Raw genomic sequence first — 17,989 nt, 5'->3', positions numbered from 1 at the left:
TGGGGATTCTAACCAAAATATGTATATACGTTGACAATTGGTACTGCTAAGCAAAACAATACTCTGCGACAAAATACCTGCTCTTTCTTAAACCCAAACTATACTAAATCTCTTTAAATAAAGATTAGAAAGTCACTAAAAAATCTGATCTCACAAATAACCTACTAATTTCGCAATTTATTTCTGCGGGATTCTTAGTTTGTTTTGCTTGTCATCTGTTCAGTAGCTCATGAACTCGTGGTTTCTTTGGTCGCACTGAAAGTTCATGAGCTCTCTCAGAAGGCAAAGAGAGGAGTTTCGCATCATTTTATCCATGGTGCTGGATACATAGGCTGCGTAACGAAACTTTAATAGTCAGTGCTGCCCATTTAATATAGTTTAATGCTCATTTATAGAAATAATTTGGCATTACATATTTATTATCAAATGTTGTACATTTTTGTAGAAAATAAAATGCGATCGGTATATAATATTTTCGATAGTTTTAATTTATAATGAAGATTTTTGAAGATTTATGCATTTGCTACAGGTTCTAAATAAAATTTCTTAGACAAATAAATTGTAATTTGTGCATAATATAGAAAATAATAATATAAAATACACCTTAAGTTATTTAATCGAATTTTTTCTAAAAATAACGGCAAAACATTGAAATGCTAATTACCGTACAGACGTTGCAGAACGATACGTTTGTAATTGAATTTAATGCTGAGGAGACGGTAAGCATATACATAATATAATATTACAAAATTTTCGTGCTTATGCCACTAGAAATGTAGCATTTAAACGTTGTATTGGTTCCAACTGTATTCTGGAGTCATCATATAATATAAAATGGGGTTGGAGTATGGGTTGATAGAGAGGATCTCCAGATTAGGTTTGTAAAAATATATGAAAAAACACAAACATATTTCGTAAGCTAAATTAAGAATGTTCAATTCTCTCAATCAGCTTATCACACCGTTCCATCCTCGTGAGAGATCAATAAGACCACTCCTGGTCCATCAGTCAGGTGAAATTCCTGTGCTGACTGTTATCATTTTCCGACGAGTTTTATCCTACGCACGCAACATGAGTGAAGTGTGTCGTTAATTGCCTCTTGCTATAGAAGTCTATTCCGCAATAACCTAAAATGGCGTCTCCAAATGATACCACATAGGGGCCACCGCCTAAGCAGGAACTGCAGCAGCGAACAACCATCACCTCGACACTACAAATCGTTGGCTGCAGTCCGAAATACCAATTTAAGCAGCCGCTCAGATCTTCTGAAAATCCAAGCTTAATCCAAAGCTGAAAAAATGGACCATGAATTATTTGAGCCGCTGTCAGTCAGCCGTACTATTTCGAAGTCAAAATTCTAAGCAGAGAAAAATTAAACGGGGGTTTCGCAGGGTCGTGTCCTCTCCCCGCTACTGTTTAACATCTATATTTTGAAACTCCCTGATCCACCGGAAAAGATTTCCATTACCTCTTATAGAATCAATGGCATGTATTCGAAAGTGAATGCCTATATGGACCTTTCTCCCTTCTTTGCTGCAAGTAGCCTTAAACTCTGTCCTGCTAAATCCATAGCCACCAACTAAGATAATTTTTTAGTATTTATTTTGTTTTTGAGTATATTTTCTGCGTGGGATTGTGTTGTACTATAATGAGTTCTCGTTATATTTTCGTACGTACAGAGATATTTGGCACTTTCTTAATAAAAAGGAGAAAAAATGCAGAGTGAAACGTTGTGGAAGGAACTTACAACTGAATTCAATAGCCACTGCAATACTGTAATCTGACCTGCCATCAATATTATACAACTAACTACTCCAAGATACCAAATTTTCCCGAAAAAAAGCTGTTTAGATTTTGTTAAATCATTGTCATTTCCAATTCAGTCCGCTCCCAAAGTAATGCCCGCTCTATTAGACAACTTAGTACTTTAGATGCGGTGATTCTTCGTAATGAAACGTATCTTTCCCAACGGTCATTTGGAAACGTACTTTTGCTCCCTGTTGCAGATAAATTGGAATTCTTTCATATTGTGCTACAAAGTTAAAATAGTCAATAAAAGTATTTAAACAGTACATCAACATCTTCGAACGGATTTGAACTATTACTGAAAAACCGTCCTTTAAATTTCTGCAACGCGAAGTCATTATTTGGCAAAACTCTTACGGCAGTGCGCATGTTAGATCGAAAAAATTTAAATTTACATATCAATTGAAAATAAATGTCATTTGCTTCAAACAGCAGTTTTGATGTAAAATAGAAAGACTTCGAAAGAAAAGAAATCATTCGGTTCGTAGACAACCTTAATTGAAATCATTCGGTTTGTAAAAACGAAATCACATCAACTTCATTCGGTTTCTGGAACATGCCTGATTGTGTTTCTAAATCGACTGAGAAATATTCTTTGAGGAGCACTTCGTTTCTTTCATTATTTAGCAAACTAATTTGATTCTTACTTATTAAAAGCAAACTTATTTGATTCTTAAGCAACATTTTTAACCATTTCGTTTTTTCGCTTTTGTAAAGATCATGCTTCTCGTTTACTATTATTTTGTTCTGTTTAATGTGGTTGAAATAGAAGCGATTGGTTGATGATTTTGAGCAAGAACTGATCCATTAGCGCAATTGCTTGCATCTGTTGTCAAATTAAAAGGCTTGGAGAAATCTGGTTGGAAAAGTTCGGTTGCAGGTTTGCAATAAAATATCTGAATTTTTTAAAAATTTTGGGTTGTGGACCTTAATGGCTTAAATTTTTTTATGATCAACTATTTTATCCTAATGTGTTTTATAATATGCCCTAGATATTCAACTCAATGCATAAAGAAATTTGACTTTTCCTCAGAAGTTTTCATGTAGCATTGTTCAATGTGTGGATTATAGTTCGAATGTGTTTCATGTGTTCTTCGGGCACGGATGAGTGTATTCGCTCGTCGTCAATATAAATATACGCAAATTTACTAATGGATGGGACATTCTTTAAACCAAATGGCTTCCTGATAAATTCATAAAACAAATTTTCAAGCTGTCTCAACATATTTTCACAGTTTTCACATTTATACCTCTACTAAGTTTAAATACTAGAGCGAGTATAGTAACCGATAGGCAATATATATTGTGAATGGTTAAATAATACCAGTCTCAGGCAACTGAGTCGACAGTCGCCAATATTTGTTTATTATCTAACCCTACAATTTCTTAATATAATTTGTCTGAGTTCAGTCGTGAAAACTTTGATTGCGCGTCATCAGCAACTACTCTTTAGTCCATTCCGTTCAAACGCGTAACTAGAGTCGGGCAATTTTATGACCTTATGCCATATCCTTTTCTCTTAATATTTTTTGGTAATCATTAGCGACTTTTATCCTTATATGCAATTTTTTATTATTATTTAAGTATTTCTGTTCTAACCAGCAAAAATATATGAAATACTTAAATTAATAATAAAATTGAACACAACTACATGGAAAACATTTCCATTCGTAAACGCAAGCGCATCAACAACAAAGTATATACCAATATTATATATTTTAACAATTGACAACTTGATAAAAATCAATTAATTAAAAGCATCAACATTCATATTTGCGATCAACTATGCTAATCAAAATAAAAAAAACAAGAAAAACGTTAACTTCCGCTGCACCGAACCTATACATATTCACATTTGCAAAAATTCCTTACAATAACTTTGATCAGTCAGTTTGTATGGCAGCTATATGCTATACTGACTCGATCTAAGCAATTTCTTTGGAGATTGCACCATTGCGTTGGACAAAAACCCATGTACTTGTATATATACACACATGCAGACGGACATGACTTAATCGACTCAGCTCGTCACTCTGATCATTTATTTATATATGTACTTTATGGGGTCTCCGACGTTTTCTTAGTGACGTAGTGAGTATGGGAAAATATAAATCTTTGACCAGGATTCGAAACCGCTCGAAACAAGAATATCTTTTTACCACCAGCAGTAATTAAGTGCTATAATTTTGCTTGCTTCATTGCAGTTTCATTATTTATTTAAGAGATGTTTGGTTGGATGTTGTGGGTTCGTTGATGCTTAGAATTTTCGTTGTAATTTACAGAGCATAAGTGTACATTTATATAAAGTTAGTAAATATTTCACGCAAGTTCCTGTGTTTGCGATTGCGCATATGGGGGTGATGCGTACAAACAAATGTACTTACATATGTATGTAAATATAGAGAGCTGTAATGAGACATACGATAGATGAACAAAATAATGATATGAGACGTTTCGTAAAAAGTTTCATTTTAATAAATAATTTAAATTCGTAATTAAGGTTTATGAACCCATATATATAATATATTGTATATATACAGTATGAAATGTTTAAACAAATTTAAAAGAAGGTTTTCATCCTCTGCTTCAATCCCTAGAAGATTTTTAATATAATTTGGATAGATATTTCGACTTTAAAAAAATCATGTGGTTACAGCATGTTACAGCAAGAGTAATTCATTTACAACTTTCTTTCCTTTGCTTGACAGACTTGTACTATTCAAAAACTTTAACTGCGTTTTCCTGTACGCTGAGGTCAGTACTCATTCTCAATATATTATATTAGTTAACGTAAGTAGACCTGCAAATATACGACCTTGTAACATAGCAACACTATGTCAGCAAGTCAGTTGCTCCTGGCTTACACGCTGATAGGAATTCGACACATAACGGAACAGCGAATCCATAGACAACAGTAAGGCTCGAAGACGCCTGCTATTATTATAAAAGACTATACATCACATGTTCAAGTCACTTCTCTTGCTGGCAGCCACCGCGTGCGCATCGTAATTAAATAAACCTTCGTTACGGCACAATAACCACCACAACTAGTGACTCCGACGTGATCTAATAGTTTTTCCGCGATTTGTTAATATAATTTTAAAATTCCCTAACTAAATTGTCTAAAGTGCATTTCGTTTATTAATTTAAATTTCACCAATACTTGCGCATAAACTTTCGACTACAGTGCACTTGGTGTATTGGTTTTTGTGCATAACCGCGCACATGGCTGCCCACGCATACGACCGATTGGGGGACAACTGGACTTTTCGCGCATTTCTAATCATTACAGGGTTAAGCGCAACTTTCCGACTATTTCATTTTGTTATGCAAAACCACTATGCCAGATAGCGTGGACGTGATAGTGACCGACAGTATAACGCCGGTCCCACGTGTTTCTATACAGTGTCCGTTATTCAATTCCGAACGACCAGCCTTGTGGCTCACTTAACTTGAGGGATAATTTCATCTCGTCGAAATTTCCGATGAAATTACGCAATACCACTATGCTTCTTCACATCTTGAGGCCAGGACAGGAGTGGAAGATCTTTTGAACGCTCACAGAAACGCTTAAAAAGGGCACTGGTAGAACCGCTTACGCAGCTTCTTGATCGAGAGACCTTGGGTGATAGAAAACTCTTCTCCGCCATCTCAACGCAATTTATACTTGAATCCCAAGCAGATATGAATCTCGATAAAATCGCATTTCTTGCAGACAAAATACACAATATCGCATTACCAGCAGCAAAAATCATTTCGGAACTAACAGTAACATCAGCAGTCGAAACACGCATTTCTCATCTATAAGCTTCAATTAATGAGCTAGCTTTCAATTTTAAGAGACAGGTCATATCTCGTTCTCGTCATCGCTTTCATTCGCGCACATCTTCCCCGGCACTGAACAACAACAACTGCTGGCATCATCAAAATTTCGGTAATAAAACGAAACGTTGTCGATCGCCTTGCACATTTCAGGGAAATCTACCGACGGACCATTAGTGGCGGTTAACGTCTCCTCACTCTAATTAAAACGCCTCTTCGTAACAGATCGTGCCACCAAAATCCAATTTCTGGTGGATGCTGGCGCTAATCTCTGCCGTGTTCTCATGTCTCCCGCATCTTGGTCGCCGAAACCTTGGTCTTAGACGAAATTTTACATGGAGCTTCATAGTGACGGACATAACGAAACCTATTATTGACGCAGATTTTTTGGCACATTTCAGCATCTAACCCGACCTCAAGAACAGTTGGCTTAGCGACTCGATAACTGGACTAAAAGTCGTATGTAAGTAAGCAGCATCCAACATCTTTTCAGAAATTTCTCACCTGACAAAGCCGTAAGGAATCTGTCAGCCAACGAAACAAGCGACGCACCACCACATATTTACTACACCGGGACTTCCTGTTTGCTGTAAAGCCCGAAGAGATCGACAGAGTTCGACAAAATGTTGCAATTAAGAATCACTCAATGTTCGAAGAGCCTCTGGTCATCTCCATTTCACCCACTTCCAAAGAAGTCTGGTAAATGGCGACCTTGGGGAGATTACGAACGCCCGTACATTGTCAGACTGATATCCCTTTGGTGTTCTCGAACACTTTCCTGCCAATCTAACCAGCAAAACAATATTTTTAATCATTAATCTCAAGCGCGCTTTTCATCAAACATCTATCACCTAAGAAGATGTCGACAAAACTGCAATTATTACACCGTTTGGTCTTTTCGAATTTCCGTTCATCACGATCAGAATGCTGCGCATGTGAAGTAGACGCGATCGTTAACTTTCTAAATAATTAAATAAACCTTCGTTAAAATACAATAACCACCACATTTTTTTATACCAAAACCTATCTAAAGTACATTTTCCGAAACGGCACTGTCAAGTACTGATCAAGAACCTGAGTTATCTTATGAGTCTCGTATGGCCTTTGCACAATTATGGTCAAAATCAACTCACGCCATAGCTCACCACTATGCTTCGTCTGGCTGCCATTAACATCAATATGCATTTAGTGCTGGCTAACATTGGTTCGCATTCATAGCTATAGCAAATATAGTTTTTAGTCGAAGTATTTTTATTTTATTCTGGGAACTGTTGTTATAATTTGTTTTGTTATTGCCGTGTGACTCTGGTGTTAAATTTTTTGGCCATGCCATGTATGTATTTTTTTCTTTTTTAGTAGGGGGAAGCATCGAAAGCCGAAGTGTGGAACTTTAATCCGCTAACCCAACCTACTCCCATTTCATATCTCTCCCACGATGAGATTAAGTCTCCTCTACGGCACGCGTATTTCGTATAGAGCTTTGATTATATTTGCCCACTTTGCGGAGTTGAACGCATTCTTCACGTCCAGAGTAATTAGCGCGCAATACTTTTTTGTGCCACTTATTGCACATTTCGCAGTATCAACGACCGCTCTTAGTGCGTAAAGACCTCTTTTTTATAAAGCCGTATTGTCTTTCTGATAATCCGCCGGCTTTTTAGATTGCTAACTCCAAGCGGTATTATTTCGTACACTTTACCAATCGTGTCGAGCATGCACAATGGTCGATAATATTAAGGTTCGTCGGGTGGCTTTTTAGGTTTTGGGAGTAGAACCAAATGCTGCACCTTCCACGGGTCGGGAAACACGCCTTCCAATATACACGCATTGTACATTTTAGCGAACAAACAGGGCCTCAGAGTCATGGCTTCTTTCAGCGCTCTATTTCAGGCGCTTTAGAGTTTTTAATTTTTTTCGCGATAGCCAATATTTTTTCTTCTGTGACTAATAGAGGGGGCTCTCTAACATTGTTTCGCAGAGCATAGGAAATGGTCTCATGTGTTGGAAATAATGCGTCGATGGCTTTCCTCATAAATAATGTGTTCTTAGGTTGCTGCAACATATTTTTAAATTTTGACATACTTGTTTTGTACGCGGTTTCCCAGGGGTTTGTTATGTTTGCTTCTTCACAAAGCTTTTCGAAACAGCCTTTTTTGCTACGCGTGATTGCTGACTTCAGGAGCTTCTTTTTGCGTTTAAATGCTTCTCTTGGGTGATTTTCATTCTCGCCTCCCTGGTTACGCTGTAAGCGACGTCTAGCTGAGTGACAAAGCTTGTTCAGCGTGGCGATTTCTTCGTTCCACCAATATACTGGTTTTCGCTAGATCCTCGTCCTGCGCATAGTTGCGTCGCATGCTGCAACTAGTTCCTTTTGCACAGCGGATAAAAGGTGGGCGGCGTCGTCGCCTGGTGCCTTTGCTGCACTCCAGGCGCTCACGAAAACGCCACTATCGAACTCTTTTTGTCTCCAACCTCGTTTTTGAGAGGTGTTTCTGCTGAGGGGTTCCGTTTCTCGGGGGAACAAAACTTCAGCAATTATGGCCATGTGGTCACTATTTGTGTAAATGTCTGACACCTCCCACTTAATGTGCCTGCTAAGCGCGTTAGCAAACATTAGGTATGTATGTTTATGATACTATGTACGTAGCATACCTGAGCTTGACAATATTGCATGCCTATTACTAATTCGTTATTTTGTCAATGGATTTTTTATTATGTCGTGTACTTCTTTTTATTGAGTTTTAAATATTTGAATAAGTTCATTTTATATAAATATTAAGTATACAAGTTAAAAACTATTATTGTAGTTTGTATAAAAAAAATATTTTTTCGGGAGTTATTCTCCTTTATTGACTACAGAATATGAAGTAAGTTACAATTAATTATTCTTAATTCTAAACCTAAGTGTGCCGCTGCAACGGGGATGGAATTCGTTGATGTTGCACTTCCTTCAGTTTCGTGTTGCAACTTCAGCACTTTGCTCTATATGCTGGTGTCATATCGCATTATTTTTTAATATAATTAATAAAATAATTTATAACAAACCATATAACGATTGCTAATTCTATGCATACATTTTATATTATCACTATGAATGTGAGGACTCCTTATACAAGTTAAATATGACTGATGGTTTTAAATCTCGATTTTTTTCTGTGCTTTATGATCAAATGTTACGCTCAACCAACCAAGCATTTTACGAATGTACCGATTTCACATTACGGTTAGTAAAACGAGGCAACAATTATTTCCCGATTTCTTAAGTGCCGCATTGCGGTTTGAGTCCTTAACCATTATTCGCTAGAGGAGCGATGTATTGATACTCCATCAGATCACGACATCGTTGTTGTTTTGTAACTGCTAGTAGACTATGACGAATCTGCTCGAGTGCAAATGGTACAGCGCACACGTAAAGGCTTGTTGTTGTGATATTGCAAGCGGGGTGTAAAAACGATTCTCATTATCGAGTATTCAATAGATGTCGTATGTTGCTTGGAGTACTTCATAATGTTGTTAGAAAATTTGTGATTGGTATTGTAAAGTATTGGGAGTTGGGATGGCTTGGTTGACAGTTCATAACATTTTCCATTATAGTTTCCAAATTCAATTACTAAGTACTCTATGAATAGTTGATAATATGGTTTAACATTTTACTTGATAATTTAAATACAATAAATGACAGAAAGTTTTTTATTAAGTTATTGCAAAATTCTTCTCGGAAATATTAATATAAAAATTCAAAATTGATATGTGTTGACTATAATTTTTAAATTTATTTGTAAGGGTTTTTATTTTTTAAAACGTTTTCGTAAACGGAAAATATCATCTGCGATTACTTTTATGGATTTTTGTTTCCATCTATTAGAACTGTGGTACCTAAACCTCTTTCCAGTACTTTTTTATTTTCGTTTCGTTTATTTAATATTTTCTCTTGCACTTTAAACAATTTTTCGCGTATTACTTTCAATTCTTCATTTGAACAATTTTGAAAACATCAATTGGCTTGACATTAGTTGTGGAGTGCATACTTTTGTTAATTTGTGTTGCTAATAGTATGAGATCTATAATCTCACACAAGTGCTGTTGCTGCTGGATGGAACGGGCTATTTCCATTAACGTTGAATGGAATCTTTCAAACTGCGAATTACTTTCACTGTGTAACGTCGGAATTTTCATTTCTGTTCAATTGAAAAATTATCTCTGATGAAACTTTTTACTGTCATAGAATGAAAAGCTTTTTCGGTATATGAAATAACTAGCTTTTCCCCGCAGCTTTGCTCACGTCGAATCCATCAAATAAGTATCAGAGATCATTATAGTAGAAACGGATCAATAGAAAGAATATATTTTATTGCTTGGCTGGGATTACTTACTTGAAAAACTTACTAAATGCAATGAAGTTTCAAATTTTAAAATATACTTTATTGAATCAATACAACAAAAATTAAAATATATTTCACTGTAAAGAAAATAAATAATTTTGGAATGTAAAAATTAAAAATAAGCAATATAGAAGATTAATCAAGGATGCAAATATGTGTAAGTTCTTGGCATAAGATACACACGAACAGGCTACATATAGTTGACGATGAGAAAAGCATGACTTTTCTAAATGCTTTCCTGCCACCTGTAATATTTGTCCTTCTGCTTTGTTTATAGTTACGGCAAAGCTAAGCTTTACAGGAAACTGAACTCTTTTAAATTGGAATGGAAGGTCAGTGGGAATAATTGGAATCCGAGGTATGATCACACTTTTTCCCTTACAAACACCTGTTAAAATAGTAGCGCCAAGTATGTTCTGTCCCAATTTCGTTATCCGAAGTCGTGTTTTATTACATAGAAGAAAAGCATTTAAATTTCGTATAAGCATTACTGGTACAATTAGTTTCAATTTAAGCTTATGAAATGGTACACCCGACAGTTCAAGTGAATTTAAAAACTCCACCGGATATAAGGTACTTAATTCTGTATCCATTGACAAATATTCCATCGTACGTTCTTGCGTACAGCCACTGATCACTACTCAAATTTTGTTGCAATTCCGGATAAACATGGGCAATGAGATTCACATCATTTTCTACTAAATTACAAAATTCTCTTGAAAGTAATACATAACCTTCAGCATCAACATCTAAACAACCATTTCCCATTTTCAATAACATTTCAACATAAATCCCGAATCCACGTTATTATGAAGATGCACTCTCATATTCGTTTTGAGACTGAGTTACTTTAAGAGAAATGAGTTACGAAGAAGCTACTGCAACTGCTATTTGTCTGTTTTTTCCGATGTACATTAATAATAAGTTGAGCAAAAACGTTTTTCCGGTTCCTCCTGGTGCATCGAGATAGAAGACTCCACATTTGCCGGATTCTATTCTATGTAAACCTTGACGGAAAACATGAGCTTGCTCTGGAAGTAAGATAAGGATTAATTCTTCCACTTGTTGCTGCAGTGCTATGAAATCATAATCTAGCTCTCGAGCAATTTCATTGTTACAATCATCCTCATTATCTCTTCGCGGACTTTGCATTCCAAAATCATCTAATTTTTTTACAACCATTGTAAAAACCTTGTTTTCAATTAGAATTAGCGTTTGGTTGTAAATATAGTATTGTATTCTTTGTACCCATCCCAAAGATGGAGATGAAGGTTAGAAAGACCGCAAGAAGATAAAAGTGTAGCATAAAGTTCCCTTATTCTATCTGGTGATCGACATTGTACGGCTTCCTCTATAGTTTCGTCCCAATGATTATCATTTTCTAACAATCGTCGTGCCTCACATGCTTCTTTGTATGTTTGACATCTGAGACCATTAACAATTATAAGTTCTGCAAAGCTAGTTGGACCTCTAACATGATGCAATAACATACGCAGATAAAAGCATTCGGAATTTGTAACGTGCACGGTATAGACACGACCAAGAGCATCTGATGCTTTAACCCCAGGTTGATTTTCTACATGTGTACCTTGAATGCGAAGTTGTCATTGTTTTTTATGAGGTGTTCCATCTATAATAGCGGGGGACCTCAGAGTACAATAATGTCTTTGCATTCAGTCAGTGTGGTCTCAAGGGGAGACAAAATTCTGTCTTGAAATGTACTGTCATTAAAAATACACGCTGTCCGTTTTCTAAATGTACTGCAAGATGTGTAACAGTAGGATATCTTTCATGCAGTGGTAAGCCAAGGGGCCGCCACGCCGTTTCTTTATTATGCATATTTAAGATCGCACGCACAGAATTACAGGCTTCAACATTTATGTGGGCGTTGAACATTTTACACAAAATTGGCGAACAGGGCACAACCCAGCTATTATCAAAACTCTTGATTTCCCCACTGCGAGTCCGAATGTTAACATGTTTACCACCATCAGTAGGCGCCCTTCGTTTATATAATATAAAGGGTAACCCTTATCACTGTGAACTGTTTCTCTAATCAGTTCTCGAGGATATTTTTTTGTACACTTGCCATCTTTCATGCACGGTGATGCAGGGTTTCGAGTTCCACAGGGACCGTGAATCATGTTTTTAAAAACCGTGTCGTTCAGATTTTTATCTTCTTCTGTATCTGGAATTTCAGCGCTAATTATTTTGTCGATTTGATTAGGAAGTAACTTCTGTTTTAACCAAATCAATGTGTGCACATATGGTAGACCTCGTTTTTGCCATTCAATGGAGTACACATGGCACTGGACGTCCCCAAATATTTTTTCTTTAGTCACAACGTTCATTAACTTCTGAACCTTTAAACGAAATACGCGAGCAACTATATCGTGACGATCAGTGGCTTTTTGACCAGGCATAAATTCTTTAATTACATTCTGCCACGAAGGACTTCACGTAAAAGTTACGAAGAGGTCAGGCATTCCATAAGTTCGTACATAAGTAAATACGTCTTGGTTGTACTCATGCAGAGAACGGGGACTGTTCACAAAAGTGGACGGCATAATAACCATTTTGCCAATGTCGTTAGGTCTAATATTGTCATCTGCGTTCTTCGCATCTTGTAGATGTATGTAATTTTCAAATCGTAATTTTTTCTGGTAATGGAAATGTAATGAAGGCGTTCACTCTCTACTTTAATATACTTATCTACTAAAAATTGGTTGCAGAGTTGATTTGTACGCAGAAGAAAATTGAAGTCATTCTCTCGATGCATCATGTAATAAAAGTCCATATAAGAAACTTTTTTATTTGGAATTGGCTCGTTCGTTGTCGGATTGATGACTGAGATATTGAAATGATATCTTGTTTCACCTTTACTGATAATAAATGGATACTGCAAAGCATCATAACATTTTTGAGTATCAGCTACGCGCTTTAACGCATTATCATGTACTCGTAACACTATGTCTCGAGGAGAGCACGGGTCACCAGTAACCAAAACAGCAACTTCATTGGTCATCGGTGAATTATAACGCCTCTCATGTTCACCACGTGGAGTTCGATGAGCATGAATGACTTCTTTGCAATTATCTATCGCACTTTTAAAAATCTTCACCAAATCATTGTGACTGTTTCTCTTTCTACTCCATCAACACCCATGGAATACACCTGCAAAAATGTATGCTAATCATTATTTCCTGGAAATAGTGATCCAATTATATGATGTATCTGTCTTTGTACAGTAAAGGGTGGCGAAAATGAAGGCATTCTTATCACTTGATCAACTCCGAAGGATGTCATTTTAAAGTAAGAGTTATACTTTCTTATTTTACTTAGAAATCGTTTTGACTTATCTGTGATACTAAACAATAAAGTTTTTAAAGGTTCTTCTGGTTTACCAAGTAATGGATGTGAAACTTTACCATTGCTGCAGCACATTCCAGCAGTTTCATCTTTCCATTTAAAAGCACACACACACATCACGATACAAGTACTGACATTTTTTATCCACTGAGACAAGAGCAATTGAGGGATGATTAGAATACTCAACTAAAGGATCATATTGAAAACCAGTACCATTAAATACAGACCAATCCTTAGTCATGAAATTTCTTCTTGCCCGCAATTGTTCTGGCGTTTCCGTCGCTTTCTGCTGCATAGCTTGTCTTTCTAAACGAGCTCGTTTCTAAAAAGAAGTTTCAGCTGTTCTCAAAACACGTTGCCGCTCTGCTTGCTGTTGTCTTCTCAGCTCTGCGTGAACTTCAGATTCTTGATTTTGTGCAACTTTAGCTTTACGGACCGACGAAGAATTTCTTGATAGCGCAGATATCAGAAGAAAAATTCAAAATAACTGAAGGTACAATCTATAGCACTATTGTGTTTAGTCTCCGTAGATTAGTAAATTGGGTTGGATGTTGACGTGGCTGTCGGTAATATAGTGTGATGGTATTTCTCTGATTTACGTTTTTGATGCATTTTTTCTTCTTACATATTCAAATTTTTCGACAAACAATCATATCTGCCAAACTTATTTTTTTCAAAATTTATATATTTTTTAATAAAAAGTATCCTGTGTTCATTCTGACACCTCCACGAGTATGTGTTTAAAGTTTCATGATGATCGGTTAAGTAGTTTTTGCGTTAAAGCGTAACAAACAAACGGACTTTCGCTTTATAATATTAGTTAGGCGTGTTTTAGTGTTTTTAAATATCAATAATATTTTGAGTTGTGCTTCTTTAATACCTACCGTGGATCGTAACGAAAAAGGTTTAATAACCGCGTATTTGGAAAATTTGTCGATACATGTTAGGAAGAGCTGCTTATCAGAAACAAAAAAAAAATATCGACATGTAAGATCTCATCTGGTAGGGAGGGGATAAGAGTTTTACCGATTTTGAGGTTGAACGGTTTACGCTGTTATTTATTTTCTAAACCCATTTTGCAATTCCAAATTATGGATTTCAACAATTTTTTTATATTCGGGAAAAAATAATTACTTATTATTTGTTTGAAATTTGTATGTAAGCAGCAATGTGCACGGTTATGCTCTGTAATGAGCGTTTCAAGTTGATCAGTTTTGTTGATTAGGTCAATTACGAATATTTCGTTAAGTCGAAACAGAAAACAGAAACTAGACTTTTGTACTTTTGGTTGTTTTTTAAATTGATTTCCAGGATACTTTATTGCTTCTTTGAAGTTGGTGAAAGACTCTTCGCTATGCGCTGTTTTTATTGATTCACTTAAGTTATTAATAAACTGTCTAATTTGTCTGGACAGAGCATCAGCTACTTTATTCTCCTTCCCTGGCTTATAATGAAATGTAGGCGTAAATTCCTTGATGATCGCACTCCATCTCATTATTATACTCTCGCAACCTGTTGCTACAGAGTATAATAGTTTTGTTCACCTAACGGTTGTTTGTATCACCTAAAACTAATCGAGTTAGATATAGGGTTATGTATATATAAATGATCAGGATGAAGAGACGAGTTGAAATCCGGGTGACTATCTGTATGAAGCTTGTTAGACATGTTTCTTGGTACCGTGAGACAGTTGGTATTGCAGATGGGCGTAATCGGACCACGCCCTCAAAACGCCATTAATCAAAAACAAATAAATTGCTATAACTAAGCTCCGCAATAAGATACAAGACTGTTATTTGGTACACAGGATTACATTAGGGAGGGACATCTGCAGTTAATTTTTTTAAAGTGGGCGTCGTCCTGCCCCTAATTGGTTTAATGTGCATATCTCCTAAATTGCCAATGCTATAATAACAAAATTCACTGGAAGCAAATGTTTTTAGAACCTCTACCTACAGTGTGAAAATAGTTGAAATCGGGTGGCAACTCCGCCCACTATCCATATAACGTAACTGTTAAAAACTACTAAAAGCGCGATAAATGAAGCACTAAACACGCCAGAGACATTAAATTTTATCTCTGGGATGGTATGAGATGACTTTATAGGAACCGCGTTCAAAATTAGACAGTGGGCGTTGCACAGCCCACTTTTAGGTGAAAACACATATCTTGGGATCAGCTTAACCGATTTCAACCAAATTCGGTGCATAACGTTCTTTTCGTATGTCTATGACATAGTGCGAAAATGGGCGACATCGGACTACAACCCCGCCTATTTCCCACATAACACCATTTTCAATTCCATCTGATTCTTTCACTTTCCACTATGCATATCAAGCAACAATGATTATATCGGGGTAAAACTCTGCGTGAATAATACGTTTAAAGTATGCCAATATCTTTGTTTCGCAAATTAATTTGGTACGCGATTTTAGATCTAGAGTGGTAAAGTATAATGACTTGCCTAGGTTTGCCAGAATGACAGATATGTCGAAAATGGGGTACCGATCGGGGACCGTTTCCGGTGAGTTATATAGTCAACTCGGCAGAATTCTGTCGCTACAACAACAACAACCACAACGGAAAATATCATCTGAGATTGCTTTTATGGATTTTTTTCCATCTATTAGAACGGTAATACCTACATCTCTTTCCACTACTTTTTCGAGATAGATTATATCAAATTTATTCCTAAGCCGTTTATTACTTTTCAAAAATACCTTCTCGTCCGATTCGTATGTTTTCATCGTTTTATTTTCGTTTCGTTTATTCAATATTTCTCTTGCATTTAAAACAATTTTTCGCGTATTACTTTCAATTCTTCATTTGAACAATTTTGAAAAACATCAATTGGCTTGACATTGGTTGTGGAGTGAATACTGTTTAACTTATGTCTTGCTAATAGTATGAGATCTATAGTCTCGCAAACTGCTGTTGCTGTTTGATGGAACGGGCTATTTCCATTAACGTTGAATAGAATCTTTTAACCTGCCCATTACTTTCACTGTATAACGTCGGAAATAAAAATTGTTCAATTAAAAATTTTATCTCCGATGAAACCTTTTACTGTCACAGAAGAAAAAGCTTTGTCGTTATCTAAAATAATTGTTTCAGTGTTTTTAAATAGGTTGAACAACCGCGTATTCGAAAAATTTATCGATACATATTAGAAAGTGCTGCTTATCAGTAAAAAAAAAATACATGTAAAATCTCACCTAGTAGGGAGGGGATAGGAGTTTTACCGATTTATTTTCTAAACAAATTTTGCAATTCCAAATTATGGATTTCAACAATTTTTTTTCTATTCAGGAAAAAAATAATTGCTGATTATTTGTTTAAAGTTTTCTTGTAAGCAGCGATGTGCTCGGTTATACTCTGTACGAATATATCGGTATGTCGAAACAGAAAACAGAAACTAGACGGTTTTGTATTTCCTCTAGGATTGTCAGATCACAGTGTATTTATTTTAGTACTAAGTAGCATCAAAGCACTCACCACTTTCACTTGTTTCCCAATAAAAAAAGCACAAATTTGATATAAAATGTATAAAGGATTTTCCAACTTGAAATTTTATTATTCTTTGAAAATATAAGGTTGTTTAAAAATGATGTGAAAAAACGATATATTTCCGGGGTGGCGCAGAACAGGATTCGGATGATGCGTATACGACGGCGATCGATCGAAAAAAGGGGCCGTATCCAGTCGTCGATCCCTTTTGTTGGTTGGGTAGAGTGGTGAGATCGTGGGTGTGTTGGTGGTGTGGTATATGTTGGTATCCCTCGGTGAATTGTGTAAAGTTGTATGTATTGGTGTGTGGTGTTTTCAGGAGTGGATGGTATTGTGTGGTGTGTTGGAATGTATCAGTGTTGCTTGTGAAGTGGTGTGTGGTGCTTGTGCAGGGATGTTTGCTAAGAAGGCTTATAGCTCATTTAGCCATCCCGGCCCCCCTAGGCGAATGTTTAGCCTAAGAGTCGTTGCAGCTGTTCCAGCGTTGCTACAACGTTGCTCAGTCCCGTAGAGCGGCGATATTGCGGCCTAGAGTGCCGGCGCATCATCGGTGCTTCGTTTCGGTTGCTCCTTAATCGGGACACAGGAGGGGCTGCTGGTCGTCGGTGCTGCATTGCCCGAGTAGATAGTGGTTGTCTACTTGGAGGGCGGCTGCGCGGGGCAGGCGGCCGACCGATGTCACGTCTCGGGTTGCGATGGAGCAACGTATGATGCAACCTGCCGCATATTTGGCACAGATTGACGGACGTGCACTCCTGAGTGTCATGTGCCGCTGTCAAGCAATTGAGACAATGCCCATGAGCCTGGGCAATTTGCAAGCGTTGCATCGGTTGCATGCCTCTAAAAATGTTGCAGTGTTGTAGTCGGTGAGGGCGGCGGCTGTAGGAGCGGTTGCAGTTACAGATCGGGGCGCTGGAGTAACCGCAGGTCGCGGCAAATTAATAGCCGACCGAATAGCAGGCGTTGGCATAGGTGCATCTGCGTCCATAGTTATCTATGTAGAAAAGATTATTGGGCTTCATAAAGTTTTAAGATATAAGTTGAAATTGGCATTCTACAACTCTTGGTAGCATGAAGGGATCGTCATATTGATCGACTCGTTA

The 17,989-nt window shown here is 36.8% G+C and overlaps 1 protein-coding gene and 1 long non-coding RNA gene across 7 annotated transcripts in view; one reads left to right on the top strand and one right to left on the bottom strand.

The window, feature by feature from the left end:
* Positions 1–436: 436 nt before the first annotated feature.
* On the bottom strand, positions 437–2,233 carry LOC138857951 (uncharacterized). Its single transcript, XR_011397198.1, has 2 exons — positions 2,106–2,233; positions 437–2,032 (listed from the first exon to the last, which is right to left on the bottom strand). It is a non-coding gene; the product is annotated as an uncharacterized lncRNA (long non-coding RNA).
* The window catches only part of LOC106622981 (limbic system-associated membrane protein), a 79,159-nt gene continuing 61,633 nt past the window's right edge, over positions 464–17,989 (top strand). For 2 of the 6 annotated variants that reach the window (XM_070112225.1, XM_070112224.1), the window contains exon 1: positions 464–719. In XM_070112225.1, the coding sequence (XP_069968326.1) occupies positions 654–719 (66 nt within the window). In that variant the 5' untranslated portion in view covers positions 464–653. Of the gene's footprint in view, positions 720–4,514; positions 4,561–17,989 lie in introns of all 6 variants that reach the window. The other 4 variants (XM_036371512.2, XM_036371514.2, XM_070112221.1 and 1 more) reach the window with 4 other exon arrangements.

Source organism: Bactrocera oleae, chromosome 6 (genome assembly GCF_042242935.1).
Source record: "Bactrocera oleae isolate idBacOlea1 chromosome 6, idBacOlea1, whole genome shotgun sequence".
NCBI classification, from domain to species: Eukaryota; Metazoa; Arthropoda; class Insecta; order Diptera; family Tephritidae; genus Bactrocera; species Bactrocera oleae.
The sequence above is the reverse complement of the archived record's forward strand: the minus strand, read 5'-3'. Positions and strand labels throughout refer to the sequence as shown.